Source organism: Dysidea avara, chromosome 6 (genome assembly GCF_963678975.1).
Source record: "Dysidea avara chromosome 6, odDysAvar1.4, whole genome shotgun sequence".
Classification (NCBI taxonomy): Eukaryota; Metazoa; Porifera; class Demospongiae; order Dictyoceratida; family Dysideidae; genus Dysidea; species Dysidea avara.
In genome coordinates this window covers 33,931,816-33,951,385 of record NC_089277.1, presented here as the reverse complement: position 1 = coordinate 33,951,385, position 19,570 = coordinate 33,931,816, and the positions used below count along the sequence as shown (strand labels likewise).

The window sequence follows — 19,570 nt, the reverse complement described above, 5'->3', positions numbered from 1 at the left end:
CATAACATTTTAAAAGCCAAAACTCCATCTCCCTTCAAGTTGTAAGCATTCATTGTTAGGTTTAAAGTGAAACGAGTTTCTATTAAAGCATGTGACTGCTTTATAAGAGTATCTAGATCATGACACATAATAATCAAAATTCTCAATGTTGCACAAAGACCACATTATCAATACTATCCCACTTGGGACCTGTGAGATAATCAAATTATCAACCAAATCTATGCAGAAGTTTATTACGTCGGCATATATTATACTTTTGAATATAACGGGTGCTTTGAAGCATCAAGCATATAATGCTAGTATAATAATGATGCTAAACTATAATGTATATTGCTTGTGAAATACATGTTAATCTATACAAGTAGTAACTCTAATAGAATAGCCATTCAACATGACTGTTTTATTAGAGTATTTTATAGTATTACGTACAGCATGCAGGCAATTGCAAAAGGATTAAAGGTCACTTTTTTTCACTTTTAAATGCATTATTGTCCATTCAGAAAGACCAAAAACATGGAAGGGTATAATTTTGAGCATAATAATATGAGCATAAATTCTTGAGCACTTTAGCACACAGCAAAAATAGGTGAAGCATAATTATAGTCAACTTTTTTGCTATACTTTTGTGCATTGCGCATAAATGTATAGTGAAGTCACAAGTTTAACCATTATCTGCTACTGAAGCAAATGTGTGATATATAATACCGGGTATGATCATTATGATCCATTAAATTTTTGTACATTTGCACACATGTGATACAAATTTGGCCTATTATAGCTACACGTGTGCTACATCATACCCTTTATTGAACAAATCCAAGTTTTTTTTGCAGTAATGTAGATATTTTATAGTACAATATTAACACACACAGTTCAGTAATATAAAATAACATTTGCAATAATTATACAGCCACATAAAAATATATATATATATATTTTATCATTTTCCGACAACCGACTGGGTAAACGAAAATTATTACTACTAAAAACTATAAAAACTAATTAACAATTAAAATGCAAAATGAAACTTTATAATTATATGCTATCAATCAGTTTCCTCCAGGTGTCCCATGATAACAGTAGTCAGACTAGTAGCATCCATGCTCTCCTCTGTCTTCACATCAGCACAACCACCAGCCACTACAATAGTTCTGCCGATAGTAGCAACTGTAGGATAGGCACAACCAATAGGCAAGGAGGATATCCTCCTCCACTTCTTTGTTACATCATCATATAAAGTGATGGCATCCACTACATTCCTTTCTTTATCACATCCTCCTAAGAGAACTGGAGGTGAGCTACCAGGAAGTATACCTGTTTTCCATAGTGGAGTGACACCTAAAGTATTCCATTTCTTGTTTTCTTCATCTGCAAAGCTTGTAGGTATTTCTCCTTTTTGGGGCCCAGAAATAATTTCATCAAAAGCAATTATAAATGTTTCATTGGTACGTGGCTCATCTATTGTAGCAAATCCAACGATCACAAGTAGCTCATTGCAAATGGTGGCAAATGGAGCACCCATTGGCTTGGGGAGGCAAGTATTCACAATCCTCCACTGTAATGTTATAATATCTAGCACTTCAATTGTATCTAATAGGCTTTCATCATTTTTATATCCACCAGCCACAATGATGTATGACTGGTGGGATACTACAGCAGGCCACATTCTTGCTATTAGCAAATTTGGGAATATATCATTACTCCAACCATTGTCAATAAACGTCGTTAGTTTACTTGTAGCTTTGTTAGTGTTAGAATCCCATCCACCCACCACAGTCAACTTGTCAGAAATGTTCATTGGAATTCCGGAGGTTTGTTGGAGGGGTGGTAAGCTACTCCACTTATCTTCTTCCAAGTGGTACGCATACACTGTGAGCTCTTTGATAGGGTCTGGGCAGACACCTCCTCCAATGTACATAATATTGTTTATGATGGTGCCATATGCTTGGTACATTGCAGTTGGCAGTGGACTACAGGTTGTCCACTTCAGTTGGTGTTTGTTACTTTGTAAGGCCAGTGAAAATTGTGTTGTATCCTGTTGTAGAATGAAGCCACATAATTACTTCTCATCTTAAAAAGCTATGTGTGTACAGCAGTACGAAACAGTTCCTTATCTAAGTATGTAAGCTACACTGACAACTATAAAAATAGCTAGCTTAGGATAAATCATTATGACACGACTGCATGCAGTTATATTAAAAGAAATAGTTGAAATGAAATGCAGGAACAAGTGACACAAAATTTAATATGTGCATCATGTGTTCAGGATTATACAACCCAATTTCTTAGACTTTTAATTTAATCAATGAGTAGCTTGTACTGCTAGTATATACAACGCATGTATAATCACTGTTGTTGAGACTTCATGGCATTATCATGGAGCAATGCAAACAAGGTGTAACTAAACACAGTATTGCAACATGACGTCACCTGTACTTATATTGTTGTTTGTTTGACATTAAATAAGATGAAAATGGAGCAATGTTTGCCATTGCACACTATTCACTTACCAGTGCAGCACAATCTAGTGAAGTGGATATCACATTCTGTGGAGACTCTTTAGCAGCCGCTACTGCTTCACATAATTTTCCAGTGGATGGTCTGGCTAACTGAATTGTGCTCAAGCATTGTAAAATTATTGGTACTAGTGGATGGTGTTTGATGCCTGACAGCTCTTCTTTCCTTTTCATTAGTTTTGATAGTTCTGTTGGTTCAGTTGGAGAAGGTGTTCTCTGCATTGCTACCTGAAGGAGTAGAACTCCCAAAGAGTATACATCAGACCGTTGAGTGTAATGTGACTTGTCTTCAATGGCTTCAGGAGGTAGGTAAGCTACATTAGCAGAGACCATTGTTTCACGTTTTGACATCAGTTGAGAGCAAACAAAGTCGGCAATCTTCGCCTTTCCCTCATGGCTTATTAAGATATTACGACCATGAAGGTTGTGATGCACCACATCAATACTGTGGAGGTATTGCAGACCTGATGCCATGTCATGGCACAACTCAAGTTGTTTGTGTACAGCACATTTACCCTCCATGCGTATAGTGAATGTGTCTAAGTTCTCAGCCAACAATTCAGACAGCAAAGTTGGAGGACTATCAGGTCCTAACTGAATTGAAGCATCAAAGAGTTCTATATTTGGATGCATATAATATGAGAATATAGCGACCTTGTTCTCAATTTCTTTAGTAAACTGGTTTACTTGATCAGTAGAAATGTTAGGAAAACCAGGAACAAGGCTTTTGTGTACGGTTTTACCAGCATATGACCTGTTTTGATCACTGAATTTGTGCACAATTCCAAAGTAACCACTTCCCAGTGTCTCTTGTTGAACCAACTGTTCCTACAGCACAATTGAGAGTACTAACACACGTTAAACCATTAAAATAAAGTAGCCAACCTGTATGATTACTGCTTGTTGTCTTCTTGTCTCTTTTCTTATGTGAAACTGTTTTACAAGCAGCTTGTTTTTCTCTTTCAAATTTGCTAGCTCCCTAACTTTCATATTCAATTGTGAGCTGACTTCTGTTAATTCCTCATTGGTCAGTTTACTTTTGACCTGTGATTTATTACATGCATAAATGTATTGAAATGATATCCTATCAATGCTTCGTGAAAATTTCTAACAGAAGTGTCTTAGTAGCTGAGCTGCCTGCCCAGTATAATAATAAATAAATAGGAGATGCATAGTGAGACACCGAAATTTATAGCAGCTTAGACACACTGAAAAGGAAGCTTTTATTATGATGCAATGCTCCTGATACATACATCAATATTTTTTATTTTTTCATACATGTTTTAAGCATCATCAAGGCTACATTATATTCCATATGCACTGACCTTCAGCTCAGCATTATCATTCTTCATTTCGGAGTTCAATAATGTCAACTGCTCAATCTTGTCCTTATTTTCTGTCAGTTCTGTCTGTAACCCTTCAAGGTGTTTCATCCATCCCTGCATAGGAATTATATCCATTAAGGAGTGCTAAGGAACTAGTAGGTAACGTTAAATGTGTTTAAGCATGTTTTAAGGATTTGGTCTAGGTTGAAGGAAATGTAGTGAAAACTGTATAAAGCAAATAGTATCAGAATTCATTGATATACCATTCAAGCTCATGCATGTCATAATAAACTACCTACACATGTAGTGCTGTGTATAATATGTGTATAGATGTTACATGAATCACCAGTGTAAACTTCTTTCATGATTAAGGCATCACAAGCTCATATGTATGCAGTACATTCTAATATTGATGCACACCAACCACAACCAATTTTGGTGACTTGTTGCTATACTAGTTCCACTTACCACAATTGTGTCCAGTTCCTCATTCAATTGTTCCAGTTGATTTATAAAAGGTGCTTTGTCCTTCAGTGACAACGCTTTAGCATCTCCCAGGCTGCTACTTGACAACTATGAATAATACCATGTCATCATACACTACAATAGTAGTGTATAGTAGGGACCACAAAGGAGTAGGCATGGCCCATGAAATAAAATCACCCAAAAAAACAACCTCAATTTTCCCTCACGACAATGAGGCAGTATTGGTTAGGTAAGACTAAGCCCAAACAAGCATTCAGATCGACCTGAAACACTTTCAACAAGTTGCTATGGAAGTTTAAAAATAATTTATTTAATGGAATTTTCTACTGACTGGCTGACTGAGTAACTGACTGACTGATGCCTTCAGACAAGCGTAACTCAATAACAGCTAAGGCTACGTGCTTGATTTTTTCACTGTTCGATGTTGCTTCAGCCCGACAGGTGCCTTTTGGCATACCGCAGTACGTGCAATGCCTTCTTGATGGACTTACCAGTGTCCCATTCATCTTTGCTGACAGTGAAAAGTGTTGATTTAGCGATAGCACGTGATGGCTTCCCTTCGCAATGGAAATCATCCGTATTTGTCATAGTGGCTATTTTGACAGCAGAGGCGCTTTTCCAACAGTTCTTGATTCATGTTGCTGTGTAACGGGTTGAACATAGCCGACAACGAAGTGTAATGGATACTTCACTTTTCAGACAATAATTATTGATATAACCCGGGGTGTGTGGCACCATTTCTTACGATAAGCGTGGATTGTAGAGGTGCTTTTCAAACAGTTCTTGATTCGAAATGCTACATAACGAGTTGAACATAGCTGACAACGAAGCGTAATGGATACTTCACTTTCAGATGATCAATGGGGCACGCAGCACCATTTCAGATGTGGCATGCATGGGTTTACCAGTCATATTAATTATTTACAAAAAAAGTTAACAAACAAGTACACAGAAAAATTTGGAATTTTCAACTAGAGTAGGGACCATAGCACATTGATAGACAGTTCTGAAACAAGCTGGAGTAGCGCACGATATTAAATCACAGTTTAACAATAAGAAGTGTTATATCCCTACTGTGCTCAAGATACCATTATGGAAATGCACGGTAGGGATATAACACTTCTTATTGTTTTACTGTGATTTAATATTGTGCACTACTCCAGCTTGTTTCAGTACTTATTATTGATGTGCTATGGTCCCTACTCTAGTTGAAAATTCCAAATTTTTCTGTGTAACTTGTATGTAATAAGTGTAACATGGGAATATGAGGACTTTGCCTAATATGTATGCCCAGGATGTCGGGCATATATACATATCAGGCAAAAGTCTGAAAGCCCTGTGTTACAGCTAATATGTAACACTTCTGATCCATAGCAGGCTAACAGCCAATGCCAGGTGATCAATCATGATCAATCACCCAAGTGCAGACACTGGACTGAAAAGATTTGATTATGGGTCAGCAGCTGGTACCTTCTGGCTACATTCATTTGGCTATGATGAATAGAGATATCACAGAGAAATTTGATTATGTGAGTTTAATGTTTAATCAGTGCTATTAAATTATTTATGGCGCAATTGCCAAGTTTACTAAAGGCCTAGATGGGTAAGCTTACTTGTAGAGTGGTTATTTTGTGTGGAATGGTAATTTTGTATCATCAGTAATGTTGGCCACATTGAAAACAAGTAGAAATGCTTGCTTCAGCAGTAGTTCTCACCTCAGCCAAATATTTGTTTTTTTTAATTGTAAGATAGCAAGGATGACCTTACCATCAATATAATTGCTGCCCAGCTGTAACCTGAGCTACATTCAGATGTAGCCTGGGCCGGGTATGGCCTGAGCAAGTTGCCAACTGGGCTACATTGTGAATGTAGCTCAGGCGGCTCCTTCAGTACATAATATCTATAAATTTGAAAAAGAATTATATAGTATAATGGCACAGCACAAAAATTGTGCACTTTTTCATTAAAGCATGAAACTTTCCACATAGGTTGTGCTCCTCACAACATAATTTTTTTTGATATAGTGCCATCGCAAATTTGATCTTTGAGGACCCTTATGGTTATTTTTTTCTCAGAAACTTATCATTTTTGTCTTTATCTCCTTGAGGCATTAATTAACTTGTTAAAACATGGTAACAAAATAAAGACCTTGTTAAATAAAACAACTTGGCTTTTATTTAACGTTAATAGGTGATTTCATTCCAAAGTTATGATCACGCCATGAATTTTGAGATGATTTTACCTCCCCATGGGTAATTTACACCCCAAGGGCAGATAAACTCAGAGAATTTTGCAGTGAATAAAAGTGATCATAACTTCAATCAAATGGAATTACCTATTAACTTCAAATAAAACCAATATTTCATTCAACAAGACTTTTACTTTGATACCACCACGTCAATTAATGCCTCAGGGAGATAAAGACAAAAATGATCAAATTTCAGGGCAATAATGGCCATAAAGGTCACCAAAGTTCAAATATATATCAATAATACCATACCTGTTTCACTGCCCATACAAAAGTCTCAATAGTAGCAGTGAAATTTATCCCGTATTTCACTGGTAGCAGTGAAAAAGTTGTAATTGCAATTTCATTGGCTAGAATTTATGTTAACAATTAGTGTTGACACATGTTTAGTACATAGTGACAAATTGCGTACATAGCAACGCTAATGCACAGCATGCGTATATGCAGCGAGTATGGTATTAACTGGGAATAGCATGGGTAGCAGTGAAATTTGGGATAAATACCACTCTTGTTGTATTGGAAATGGTAAATTTCCAATACAACACTCGTGATATTTATCCCAAATTTCACTGCTACCCATGCTATTACTAGTACAAATTACACAGGGAGTACTATTTATGTGGAAAGTTTCATGCTTTTATAAAAAAGTGCATGATTTCTCAAATTGGCTAATTTTGGGGGCTACGCCGCTATACTAGTATGCTAATCGTTTAACCATCAGTCAGATTACTCCACTAAGACCACATTTCAAAGAGTACACTGTATATAGACCAGTAATTATAAGGTGTTGATTGATTTGCACCGTGCTGCATACATTTAAAATTAGCTGCATAGTTGAGAAAACATGCACATATTCAGTTCTCCACCAGCTGTATCCATAACTAGAAGTATTTACCTCACTCAAAATTTGAAGTTTAATTGAATGGATCTTTTCACAAGACATTTTAACATCCTCCACTTTTTTCTGTGCATTCGTCAATAGCACTTGTATTTCACTGTTGTTTGTAGCCTCCTTAAGCTTGTCATGTTGTTGTCGTAAGTCAGAATACCTTTGTGCAGTTTTATTCAACTGTTCTTGCAGTAAGTTTTCATCTGCCTTGCATCTTTTCAATTCAGCCAATAAACGCTCTTTTTGAGAAGTAACCTGTGATGTAAAATAGATGGCATAATACCAAATTAGGACTTGTACTAACATGCTTCAGTATTACTGCAGGATCAGGAGATGATGTTGACTCTTGTATGACACTGCTAGGATCCTAAAAATAGTCAAAATTTAAACAGATATCAACAATTAAACAATTAAATATGTATGCAAAGTCCTTGAATTGTAGAGAAAACAATAATTGTGTCAATTAAAGTTGATGCACATGCCCTGAACAAAAACTGCATTATTATAGCAACTGCACATAGCCAGCTGTTCATGCCACTTATATTATGATTCCCTTAAGCAAACACTACAACTTGTATTTGTCATACAGTTGTACATACATGAAATGAAATATCGGACAAAGTAAACATACACAAAGTTAACGTACCTGGTATATAAAAATATGATCACTTCAGAATCCTTACCAATATAAGGCTTACTACCATGCAAATGATGCATGTTTGCCACCCGCAGATAGCAGCTGCATGCCTTGCATAATTATAGCGATTAATATATTGTACTGCAGTATAGCTGGCAGTAAAACTTCCATTGTGAGAGTTATGTTAGGATAATTTAAGAATTATTCTGCCATTTTGATGCAGTTTTAGAGAATAATTGACATAAATATAAATCAGGATTGTGATAGCAGAGATACTCTAATAGAACAGTCACCTACTCTTATAGAATGATTAAAAAGAGTGGAATAATTCATTACGCTGTTATACTAGCCACTAACACCTTGCCAGCAAAAAGCAACTATTTTCTGCTATTAGTTTAATGCACATGTATAATATATAGCATGGAAAGTATGTGGTGCTTTGCGTGGGAGGATCAACATGCTGCCGTGTACTATATTTCCAATTATGTCAGTTCCCGTTCACCTGAGCCCTCATTTTTCATTTATAACTCTTGCTGCATGGGCCAGCTGTCCAAACATTTAGTAGTGCTGGAAGACCTTTAAACACTGGAACTAATAGTCAAAAAAGTGCTCTGATATGGGCAAGAGCAAGTGAGGTATGAGGCTTTAAAAATATCCCATACATTTAGTATGGATGATTCAGGCGCACAAGCATGTTTACACCATGAAAACATGCTTGTAAACCATTGGGGTGTACACATGTTCACCTCTTTGATATTGCTGTTTTCGGCAGGGGCTTAGGTGAATGCATATGAACTATAGCTACATAACTGTACTGTTATGAGTCATACAGTGCAGTTATGCTCAAAACATTCTGGAAATACAGTACAGTTATGCAGAACGTGTACAGTTAGGAATGTTATGAAAACAGATAGCACCACTGATCATGTGCATGACATTGTAAATAGCCTACCATTATAGTTATCATACATTGTAAATAGCCTACACTGTAAATAGCAGACTAATTCTACCAGTCAGTTAGAAATAGATTTACATGGACAGTTACTGATAGTTTGATACTGAAATTCGAAGCAGTTTGGGCACGCAAGATGAATGCTCTGAGCAAGACGACCAGGAAGTGTAATATAACACTTAAAGCATCCTCATTTGTATGAAAAATACAGCACTGGGTGCCTTAAAACTAGTACACCCCTATCTGCACATAAAACAGATTTCTTATGGACATGCAAACTCATTTACTTTTTGTGCAACTGGTGACAGTTGTTTATTATCCATTTCTGTGACATTATTCTTTTGGACAGTTTGGTGTCTTAATTCCACAATATCAGCTGCATTCATCTTTTCTTTAAGTAACTCTGCCTGCAGTTTAACTACCATTTTAGGGAGTTCCTACAAACACATTATTTCAATATTTCTGTCTACTGAAACAGGCTTTAGTAGTTACCTCCAAATTACTCAGCTGCGAGCATAATGTGTTGCGATCATAAGTAGGTTGCTGTGAAGGAAACAATGCTATGTGTCTTGTATTTAGTAAACAGCAACCCTTACCAAGTGATCAATTTGAGTGAAGAATGATAATGATCCAACTTTCAGACTACTAGCAGTCACAAATGCAAGTCCCGGATAAACTGACAACTCCACAATTCCTCTATTATGGAGATCACTGCATTGAGCAACGTTTGAAAAAATTATTGATACAACAGATTTGGGAATTCTCCAATAAAATATGGGTGTAGAACTTCTGGCTAGTAGCTGAAATGCATGTGGGGCTAATTGAAACTTGTCTTGAAGAAATAATTGCACATCGAAGATGTTTTGTAATGAAAAGTTTTTCAACTCAATATCCAGCTTAACAGCCAACACAGTGTGAGAACTAGTATCATAAGGGATCATGTTGGGAGACGGTAGAGGAATGGGATAATCCATAACAGGTAAAGATAAATCAACTTGTACATCAAACTGGTCAAGGAGTTTTGCTGCATTAGAATTATTGCAAGCACCTATCACTGCAGCAAGAACTGAGTGATCACTCCAGTTGAAGTAAGGACTAAGCTTTTGAATAAGAGCTGGAGCAAATTTGCATTTTTTAAGCTTTCGCAGGTGGTCACTGCAGAAGAGGGAAATATTATTTGTATCACTGGCCATTAATGTTTCACACTGTAGAAGCATAGCTTTTGTGCCATAAGACCCCAGTGTACATTTTAACTTGTATTGCATGTCAAGAAATTCTGCATTAACGCTTGATGGCTTAAAGTAAGACACAGATTTAAGATATTCTGAAAATATGTGTCTTCTTGGTGTTCTTTTTTGAGCATCACTAGTTGATGTTGTGTCACTTTGAGGAGCTTTTAGAATGAGTTGTTCCTTTTCAGAAGACTTAAACTGCTTAAAAGGCATAGAATGTTCAAAAGATAACGGTCTCTTCCTTGAGGTACCTGCATGTAAACTATCCGAATTTTCAACCTGTGCAGGGATGACAATAGTTTGATCATTTTCAGATTCGGTATCAAGAGTGATAAATTCAAATACCTGTAAAGCTGTGGAAATAAAACCTTTGTATTATGTGATGATACTATTATATTGCAGCTTACCATACACCAATGAAGTTCCAATATGTCTTTGATGATCAATGCCTTTCAGCAGCTCACAGAAAGACATCAGTGATGCTATATCCATAAGCCTTACTTTTTCCAATACAAGGCAGTTTTTCTGATATTTATCAGTAGCCATTTCTATACTTCCTAGGTCATCATCATTGAGAAACCGTTGCATAGACATCTGTTGAACTATCAAATCTGCATCCATTTCATGAGACATGAAGTGAAAGAAGTGATCAACAATATTCTTGGAAGTTTCTGATAAACATACATATGTACAGTAAATATGCATACATATTTTAACATACAACTAAATTGCTGTGCAATAGAATTTAATTACTACCGGAGAGACAGAACAACAGAACAAGGCTGCTATAAAGAGCTGTCCATTTGTTCATAATGAGTAAAACTGTGTAATAATGAAGATAGCTACAAACTAAAGAAAATATATCTATGCATGAGCAATGGAGGTATTCTATGTAATTGGAAATAAAATTTATCCTTTCTCAATCACATGTCCTGGCAAAATCCAATAGCTATAGCACACACAGTATTTTTATAAATGCTCTACTTACCATGCAAGTTGAATCACTCAAACATTTCTTGCTAACATATAGAAGTGACAGTTCAACTGTATACTACTTGTACAGTAAAATAAACCGCTGTGCAAAAACACTACATGGTCCCATCATTTAGTCCACCTTTCCTTGAGCATGCCTATCGATTAGCTTTCATTTAAAAGGTGGATTTTGTATAGAAGCTTGTTCAGCAAAATAACAAAACTCTTTCGCAATACATACAGTACATAACGTATGCATATACACATGTTCTTTATCCTCACCTGCAGTATCAGGAAGTGGTGGCTGTGAAAAAATCGCTGGTGGTAGTTTATCTGTTAATGGATCATAAATAGGTGGATGATCGCCTATCTGAAGATATCGTAAGTGGAAGTCTTGAAACTTATGACGTTTGCAAGTAGCAGTCTGATAAGCATGGTTAACACAAACAACAGGAATAAACCAGTGTATTTTAATACAGCCATCTTCAAAGTGGTCCAGTACACAGGTGCCATTGTTGATGTCCATGATCACTACCTCCAATTGTGACCGAAACTCCAACAAGTCAGCCACAGTAATATCTTCCACATCTTTCTCGAGCTTTGCAACAACTCTGGTGTAATACTCGTGTTTGACTTCTCTACTTGGTGCATTGGGCAAAATGTCAATTAGTTTTTTGGAATATAAATACTTTTTGTAGCCTGAAAAAAGAATCCTAGCTGGTGCTGATCCTGATGCCATCACCACCGTCTGCAGCAACTGCAAATCAATCCAACTCCAGTATGGTGACTCTGCAAGAACATCTAACAGATCATCGACCTCTTTAGATGTTTTAATTTTTTGTATAATGTCTGGAGGTAATTTGGCACCACTTGGGTTTTTGGTTTGTGTAATACAGGCCCTTTTCATTGCCTTGAGTTTGTCTTTCCTAAAGTATTCTGTCACTGTGGATGTCAAGTAAACAAATGCATCACCAACATTTTCAAACTCGGAAAAGTCAGACGAAGGGATTTGCTCTACTGGAATTTCCTGTGGTTTGTAAGTCTGATTTACTCCTATGAAATTGAACATAAGAGGTTTCGCATTACATAACCACATAATTATTGTGCACACATGTATACACATAAATATCCATGCTAATGTAAAAATGATGGGCCTATTAAAAAAAGCCAGGGCTTTTAATAGAGTTACAAAATATACTGTGAGGTGGATGTCATGATTGATATTAATTTAAACACATTTAGCAATGAAAAGGCTACACTGTCTTCAGCAAAAATGATTAACATTAATGTCACTGTAGTGATTTGATTTTAAAGGCCACATCGTATTTTCACAGCTACCCATTTAGATGTCACAATTGCAGCTGTATGCCAGCTTTCAGGCTTGCTTTACACACAAATATTTCTTCATTTTATATACTGCATAAGCAGAAAATAAGCAGAAATTTCGATGAGCGGAATATTTGCCGTTTGCTTAATAATTTGCATTTGGCACAGTTTAATTTGGGAAAAGTGCACGTCTAATAAAGTGGGGTCCCATGTGGTAGCAAATTATATAGCTAGCTCCTTGGTTTCTCATTAATAAAGATGTATAGTAATAGTGCAGATATACTTTTTCCAGCACGTGAAACAGAGGATGGAGTGCAGTAGCCATCCAAAAAGAAAACAAAGTGAATGGGAACATTCTTTATTCAAGATTTCTGCTGCGTGTATCTTGCTTCCTTCCAGCAAAAAATTAGGACCTTAACATTACAGACAATCGTAGAATATTGACTAACAGCAGGCTGAGGTTCAGTATACATTGATAGCAAAAGTTTAGTGCAGACTGTGTCTCCCAAATAGTATAGCTAGCTATCTAGCGGTGTTAATAATGTGTGATGTATTGTCCTCAACCACGTACTATGTCACTGCAGCCAGTTATCTACCTCACTTAAATTTCTGCCTTAATTTTTAGCTTAAAAGTTCTATAGTAATGAAAGTTTGCGAACTTTCTATGACTCTTTATTTATAGAGTGGGAAATATTTTGAATAATAAAGTAAATAATGTTGTCTTGAATTCTATGTTACACGAGCAGAGAATTTTACATGGCATTAAAAATTGGCGATGTGGCAGACACTTACAAATCACCAAATTAAAGTCTAACCATTTATTTCTACTATTTTACTGATTGAACAGGCTCAAGATCAAGTGCTGTATCTGGTAAGCTTGTCAAGTATGGCGATGTTGAAGGCTATCAAAAGGAGCTTTGTCAAATTTGATTACAAATTAAGATAGCTAGTGAGATAGGGAGAATGCACATCCTGAGTAATCGTGTTATAACTTATATGTTCTACATCCCAGTAGATGAAATGATTATAGATAGGAATTTATAGCGAAACAGCACCTGCTGGAGATTGAAATCAGTTGGAAGCTTTTAAGATCATACTGAAGGCACTTTTGGGCTTGGTTATACCTAACCAATACTGCCAAGGCACCAGGATAGTATGGTTTTTGGGTGATTTTGTGGCCAGAAAAATCCAAACCCCTAATATAAGGTACTACCGTACTGTATAATATGTATGTGCTTTTTGTAAATTAGGTAATAATTTAAATAATAAAGTATGTGCAACTTATGTGTGAACATTTATATTCTGGGGAAAACTTGAATTGTCGAAAGAGGATATGAGCAAAAGGCAGAGTTGGTTTTAACTCAAAACAAAAGTGACCAGACCAATTGGCTCAATCAAAAAAGCTTCATGCATTTGCTACAAAGAATGGTACGCTTTTGTTTTTAGCACTATACCATGCTACAATTGCGTGAAAACATGACTTTAGCTATACTTGATACAGTATCATGCACTTAAAATTAACAAACATTTTCAACATTCTTACATGCATGTGTACCTGTGTACATTGTTTCTATGTCAGCAGCCAGAGTATGCAGTTCCACAGCTGGTGACTTCAAACATTCCACCAACTGGTGCCAATTTGCATCAGGATTACTTCGTAGCCAATACCAAAACATTTCTCTGCAACACGTCTTGTTGTCATTGTAGTTTGACTGGATTATATCTAACTGAGACTCTTGTTCTTCTGACAACAGCTCCACTCCTAACTCATACCATTTTGGTGTCACATGAGGAACCACTAAGTCAAGAATCTTTTTCTTAGAAGGCCTGGAATTTGCTAATAAAGTAAAACAACAATACAATGCAAATGATTACAAGTATAGTACATTGTATAGTATACACTATGGATAATAATGATATGAAAGTTAGACAAGACCAATACTTCGTGAATCAGTGACATGCCAAGCAGATTGGACATAACAGTTTTGGGGATACCATGTACCTGATAACAGTAGCTACATGATAGATAACTAAAGTTTTGCAAAAAATTTTTCATTTCACCAAATTGTGCATGCATGGATTTTTAATTGTGGGATTCGTTTAGGAGGACATCAGTGAAATCACACACAAAAAAGTGTGTGAAGTACCCCCAATGTGTTAAGCATGTTTTAACTAGGGACATGTCTCCACACAGAAAATTTTTGAAAAATTAGCCGTCTGAGATTGGAATTTAGTAACAATTTTGGCTTTCAATAAACACTATGAACTACCACATGGTGGAAGAGACACACTATGATTAATCTCTAGCAGCGTTAGTTGACATGCATATGGCAAAGCAAACCAATAAGCACCACAGGAAAATTTTGACACTGTAGCCTTCTGAAATTGTAGCTATTCAATTTTGGCTAAACTTTGTTGAATAAACATGGTAAGTGATTACATGTTGAAAGAAAGCTTTTTATTCAAAACTACCAGTCTCTATATAGAAGCTTTTATCTGCAAAACATGTAATGGGACATAACATCAATGTACGTATCAGTATCATTTCAGGGGCCAGGAGTATGATGTGCAACCCAATATTTATGCAAAATGTCATAACCAGCAATGCCAATCTATGTTGTAAATATTCTGAAAACCTCTCCAAGGTTTCAGTAAGCCTAGGAGAAGAGTAAACTCAGTTATGCTGTATTTATTCCACAGTGGAGGGAAATCAGGAATTTGAAGGGATACATGGCAGATTTAGTTATTCATGTTGATAGAGAACTCTATTCTCAGGTGAATGTGTCTAACTAGAGCAATAAGTGCAGTTTTAGAGGACTGTGCGTGCCCTATTAGTGTAGTTGACACAGATAGTCTTGCAACAAAATATTTGGTCTGCATGGGTGCATTAGCTGTACCAAACACTATTGGACATTCACAATTTGGCCTTGAAAATCCAATAAAATTTTCAAAGAAACCTATGAAAAGTCAAAATTTTATTGGTGGCCCCAATGAAATTTTATATTCATAGTAGTTATTTTCATTGGACAAATCAATGAATATCCAATGAAAATAACCAATGAAAATCATAATTCATGGAGTATTCATTGGTAAAGTTTCGATGGATTTTCATAGGTTTAGTATGTGAAATGTAACTTGGCCACCCATTGAAATTTTGACTTTTCAGAGGGTTTTCAACATTTTCAGAGTGTTTTCAAAAGTGTTTTCCTTGGGTTTTCATGAGAACTCTTCCAGTATGTTCCTTGCATAAATGGTCCAGCTGGATTATCTATGACAACAATTGTCCAACCTATACACAGATTAGGCTTCTAAAATTTCCACTTTAAGCCACAAGTTTGCAACTGTTTCAATCATGACTGGTCCCTCCATGGTGACTACCATATAGTTTCCCCTCCCATTTGTTGTGGTGATATCTAGCTAATCAGTGATCAGTGTACTTTTTCTTTATTCAATTTGCCTGTTGCTGCTGCTGCTGTTGTTGCTGCTGCTGCTGAAAACTTATAGAAGAAGGAGAAGGAGGAAGATAGGAATGTGATTTGGAGATAATAGGTTAACTATGTTGTTAAACGTAGTTTATTGCAACCATAGTTTATGTACTTGACTGCAAACTACAGTATCAGGGGCGGATCCAGGGGGGGGGGGGGGGGGCTTTGGGGGCTGAAGCCCCCCCCCCCTTCATATTTAGGCTTTACTTGATCAATATGCTGAGTATTATAATGAAATTTTGTCTTAGCATAATTATATGATCACTAATAATACAAATACTCATAAAACCACCTTATAAACATTTTTCCAAGGTATTATCAGTGGATTTATGCTAAAGTTTATGCAACAAGGACCCGGATCAGCATTGGAGGTGTACAAGATCGAGATACTCTAATACAGCAGTCAGCTAACTACTCTAATAGAACATTCACTGGAAACATGTAGTTGGTTCTGTTATGGAATTTTCCAAATCTGCCTGCACCTATACATACAATGAAGTGCATTGGTCTGTTTAAAGGGCTTCATTCATCTACTTGTGTACATAGTTAATATGTATGACAATACTTAATTCAGGTACACAATTTCCATTGAAAATGCTCTCAGATTCAATCTTGTATTGTTCAAATTTCAAAATTTTCCACTTTCAACATATTATTACTCTAACATGCACCTATTCAGTGTTGTGCAATTGTGAGAGGGGTGCATGACCGTGCATCATGTACTTGGTTGCCTGTACCTACCCAAACTTTTCCATTAGCAAAATACTTCAGAGTCAGAGAGCCATACCTATAATCTAAAGGCAGTATATAAAATATCTACAGGCAGAAAATATTATGAATTTTATGTGGAAATGTCTCCAAATTGCAGTATTTTAGCATCTATTTTTCAAAATTTTCCTGGGCGGCATGCCCCCAGACCCCCCCTAGTTCCAGCATGCTGGGAAGTGTGCTTTGCACCTCTACCCAAGAGATTAGTACCTTGAGTTAGCCCCCCCCCCTCCTTTTATAAATCCTAGATCCGCCCCTGAGTATGTAGTTTCATCCTTCCAAACTCACTCCATAAACTGATTTAAGCACACACTTATTTTCAGAGGGGGTTTCTATTGTAGGCCATTGGCACATCTTCTAAATATTGGCTTAGAAAAGTGTTTCTTAGTTATAAGATACATATGCATATGACAACCATAACCTATTCTTGACTGATATGCAGAGTAGTGCTTTTCTTTACCCTTTACCAATATGCACACACAAATATAATCACATACCTCTAGCATCTACTCACTTATCACATCCTATTTTCCCACAAAGTGCCTGATGTTAGAGATGGTCAACCTGCAGCTGCTAGACCAGGATGCCACGTACTATATTGGTCCCTATATTAGCAACAGTGGAAACACCAAACACTTTCGGCCATATCCAAATAGGCTTAGTTCAAGGTGAAGATGAGGCTGAGGCCACCAGCACTTCTAATAACAACTTATGTAGTTTCACCTACCCATGTCCACTCTGTAAGTTCACACCCTATTTCAGTGGGGGTTTACATCGAAGCCATTGCAATTCCCCTGTACTTCTAAAGACCACTATAATTTCTTTTGATGGAAAGTTCAAGCACTAGCTATAATCCAACAGACAACATTTACTTCCAGCACTATAATAAAATGTATCATTATTTAGTAAAAACATGTCAACTCAATGAGATCACATCTTAATCTTGCAACTTAAATGATAGAGATACAAGCTTGTCATGAATGAGAAAGCTGCCAGTCCACAAACATCTGGGAAAATGAAATCCAAACACCTGCAAGCAAGCTGGGTGGAGGATGGGAAAATTTATTTAACCCCTTCACCTGATAGCTACTCAGTCCTCACCTCCATCTCAGTGTGGAAGAGTGGAGTGGCCTGATAGATGCTGTAGAGTGTAGCCTCCCCTGTAATTCTCAACCATGTCATCTATAAATGGTGCAGAAGTCTTGTTGGGGTTTTGAAGTTAAAGTGTGCAGCAGAAAAACTTAAGTGTAGCGGCTACTTGATCAAATGCAACAGAGGAGCCAACCGACCGTATTGTTAGGTTCCAGGCATTATGATGACATGCATAATCATGATAATAGTGCAGCTAGTTTAGTGCAAAAAGAGATGGTGGGTCTGCAAAGTGATGTATGCTTTAATGGCAGAGTGTACATGACAACCGGAAATTTTCCAGGTTAGTGCGCGTGACATGATCGCGACCGCTCAGTCGCCACCCTGAATTCCCAGGAGAGCCTACGTACAGTGCAAGCTACAACGTGTGAGGTAGCGCATGGGCTGTAAATGCAATCTAAAGTACAAGTATAAACGAAACTGGTTGTTTTTAGCTATAAATTCCACCACACCCATGTAATGATGGACCACATCCGGATCAACTTACGATCGACGGAAGAGCTCTTCCTTTTCTTCTCTATATTCAACTCCTCGGGATTATCATGAGACCCACTGGTGCTTCCTTCCAAGGTAGATTGTGAAGCAGAAGACATCCCATTAGCCATTCCCGTATGATTGGGAACTGACCGGCACACAGATCTAGACGCCTGCAAGTTATTTTCACACCGCAAATTAAGCGCTTCATAAAGAAATTTAATTTTGAGAGGTAGGTAACTGAAACTTTTATCCTCAAAACAGACCTCTAGATCTCTATCCATATGACTACTATTAACTCGCATCGTTTTCCTTCTTTGTAAACAGCCTATTCCTTTGGAGTAATCAGTAAACACTGCCGCCGAAGTTGCTATTGTTCGTCCACTAGATTTCTCACTATCAAGCAGACTAGTTGCCGGTATGCTATGCCCAAGTATTCGACTTTAGGGTACACGTCTAGCCGGTAGGTTTCCCCGAGTATTCGACTTTAGGAAACGCGTCTAGTAGGTTGCCCCGAGCATGCAACTTTATGGGGACGCGAAAAGTAGTGAGTGTTAGGGTTGGGTTCAGCCTTAGTTTCTTCTTCACCTTCAATATCTACTATATAGAAGTTACTCCACTGTAAGGTAGAAACTAAGGGAGTTTGGTAGCTGGGAGCCACGTAGCTAGCATAATGGGTAGGACTCTGGGTTCAAACACTGGAGGTGGTCCCGGGTTCTATTCCCGCTCAAGGTATTTTGTGTTTTTCTCTTTTTTTTTTTCGTTTGAGGACCTTTTTTGTCTAAGTTTTATTTTTATTCACGTGACTGCCGGAACAATAGCAACAGCCTAAATAAAAACGCTTATAGCTAGCTATCATAGCTATGCCATATCCTACAGACAGTAAAGAAGTCAGCTCTGTTCCTGGCCTTACGCTGTTATCTTTTCTGATATTTGTGTAGCTAACTAGACAAGGTTTTGTTCTGTTTTGTTTTTTGCCTGTTGAGTTTTGCTTTTGTAACGCTGTGCTCATAATCATTTAATGTTATTGTACGTACGTATGCTTATTACGTTTGCAGGCATGTCCTTTTGTACAACCCTGTTATTTTGACACTAAAAACTGATATTAACT

At 37.0% G+C, this 19,570-nt stretch overlaps 1 protein-coding gene across 1 annotated transcript; it reads right to left on the bottom strand.

Moving 5' to 3' along the window:
- Nucleotides 1-823: 823 nt before the first annotated feature.
- On the bottom strand, nt 824-18,656 carry LOC136258187 (uncharacterized). The gene is made up of 14 exons (XM_066051508.1): nt 18,473-18,656; nt 14,139-14,420; nt 11,540-12,310; nt 10,693-10,956; nt 9,650-10,638; nt 9,546-9,596; nt 9,341-9,490; nt 7,769-7,831; nt 7,471-7,719; nt 4,310-4,414; nt 3,842-3,955; nt 3,402-3,560; nt 2,511-3,344; nt 824-2,035 (listed from the first exon to the last, which is right to left on the bottom strand). Exons 1-14 carry the CDS (start codon nt 18,588-18,590, stop codon nt 1,046-1,048), a joined length of 5,139 nt encoding a protein of 1,712 aa, XP_065907580.1. The 5' UTR covers nt 18,591-18,656; the 3' UTR covers nt 824-1,045.
- Between the last annotated feature and the right edge of the window lie 914 nt (nt 18,657-19,570).

Excerpts from the sequence above, each read along its gene's own strand:
- LOC136258187 (XM_066051508.1), bottom strand. The coding sequence starts at position 18,590 with ATGGCTAATGGGATGTCTTCTGCTTCACAATCTACCTTGGAAGGAAGC. Across the intron at positions 10,957-11,539 it reads ACCACTTCCTGATACTGCAG|AAACTTCCAAGAATATTGTT; the intron begins GTGAGGATAAAG and ends TATGTTTATCAG. Across the intron at positions 3,956-4,309 it reads AGGAACTGGACACAATTGTG|GGATGGATGAAACACCTTGA; the intron begins GTAAGTGGAACT and ends ATTCCTATGCAG.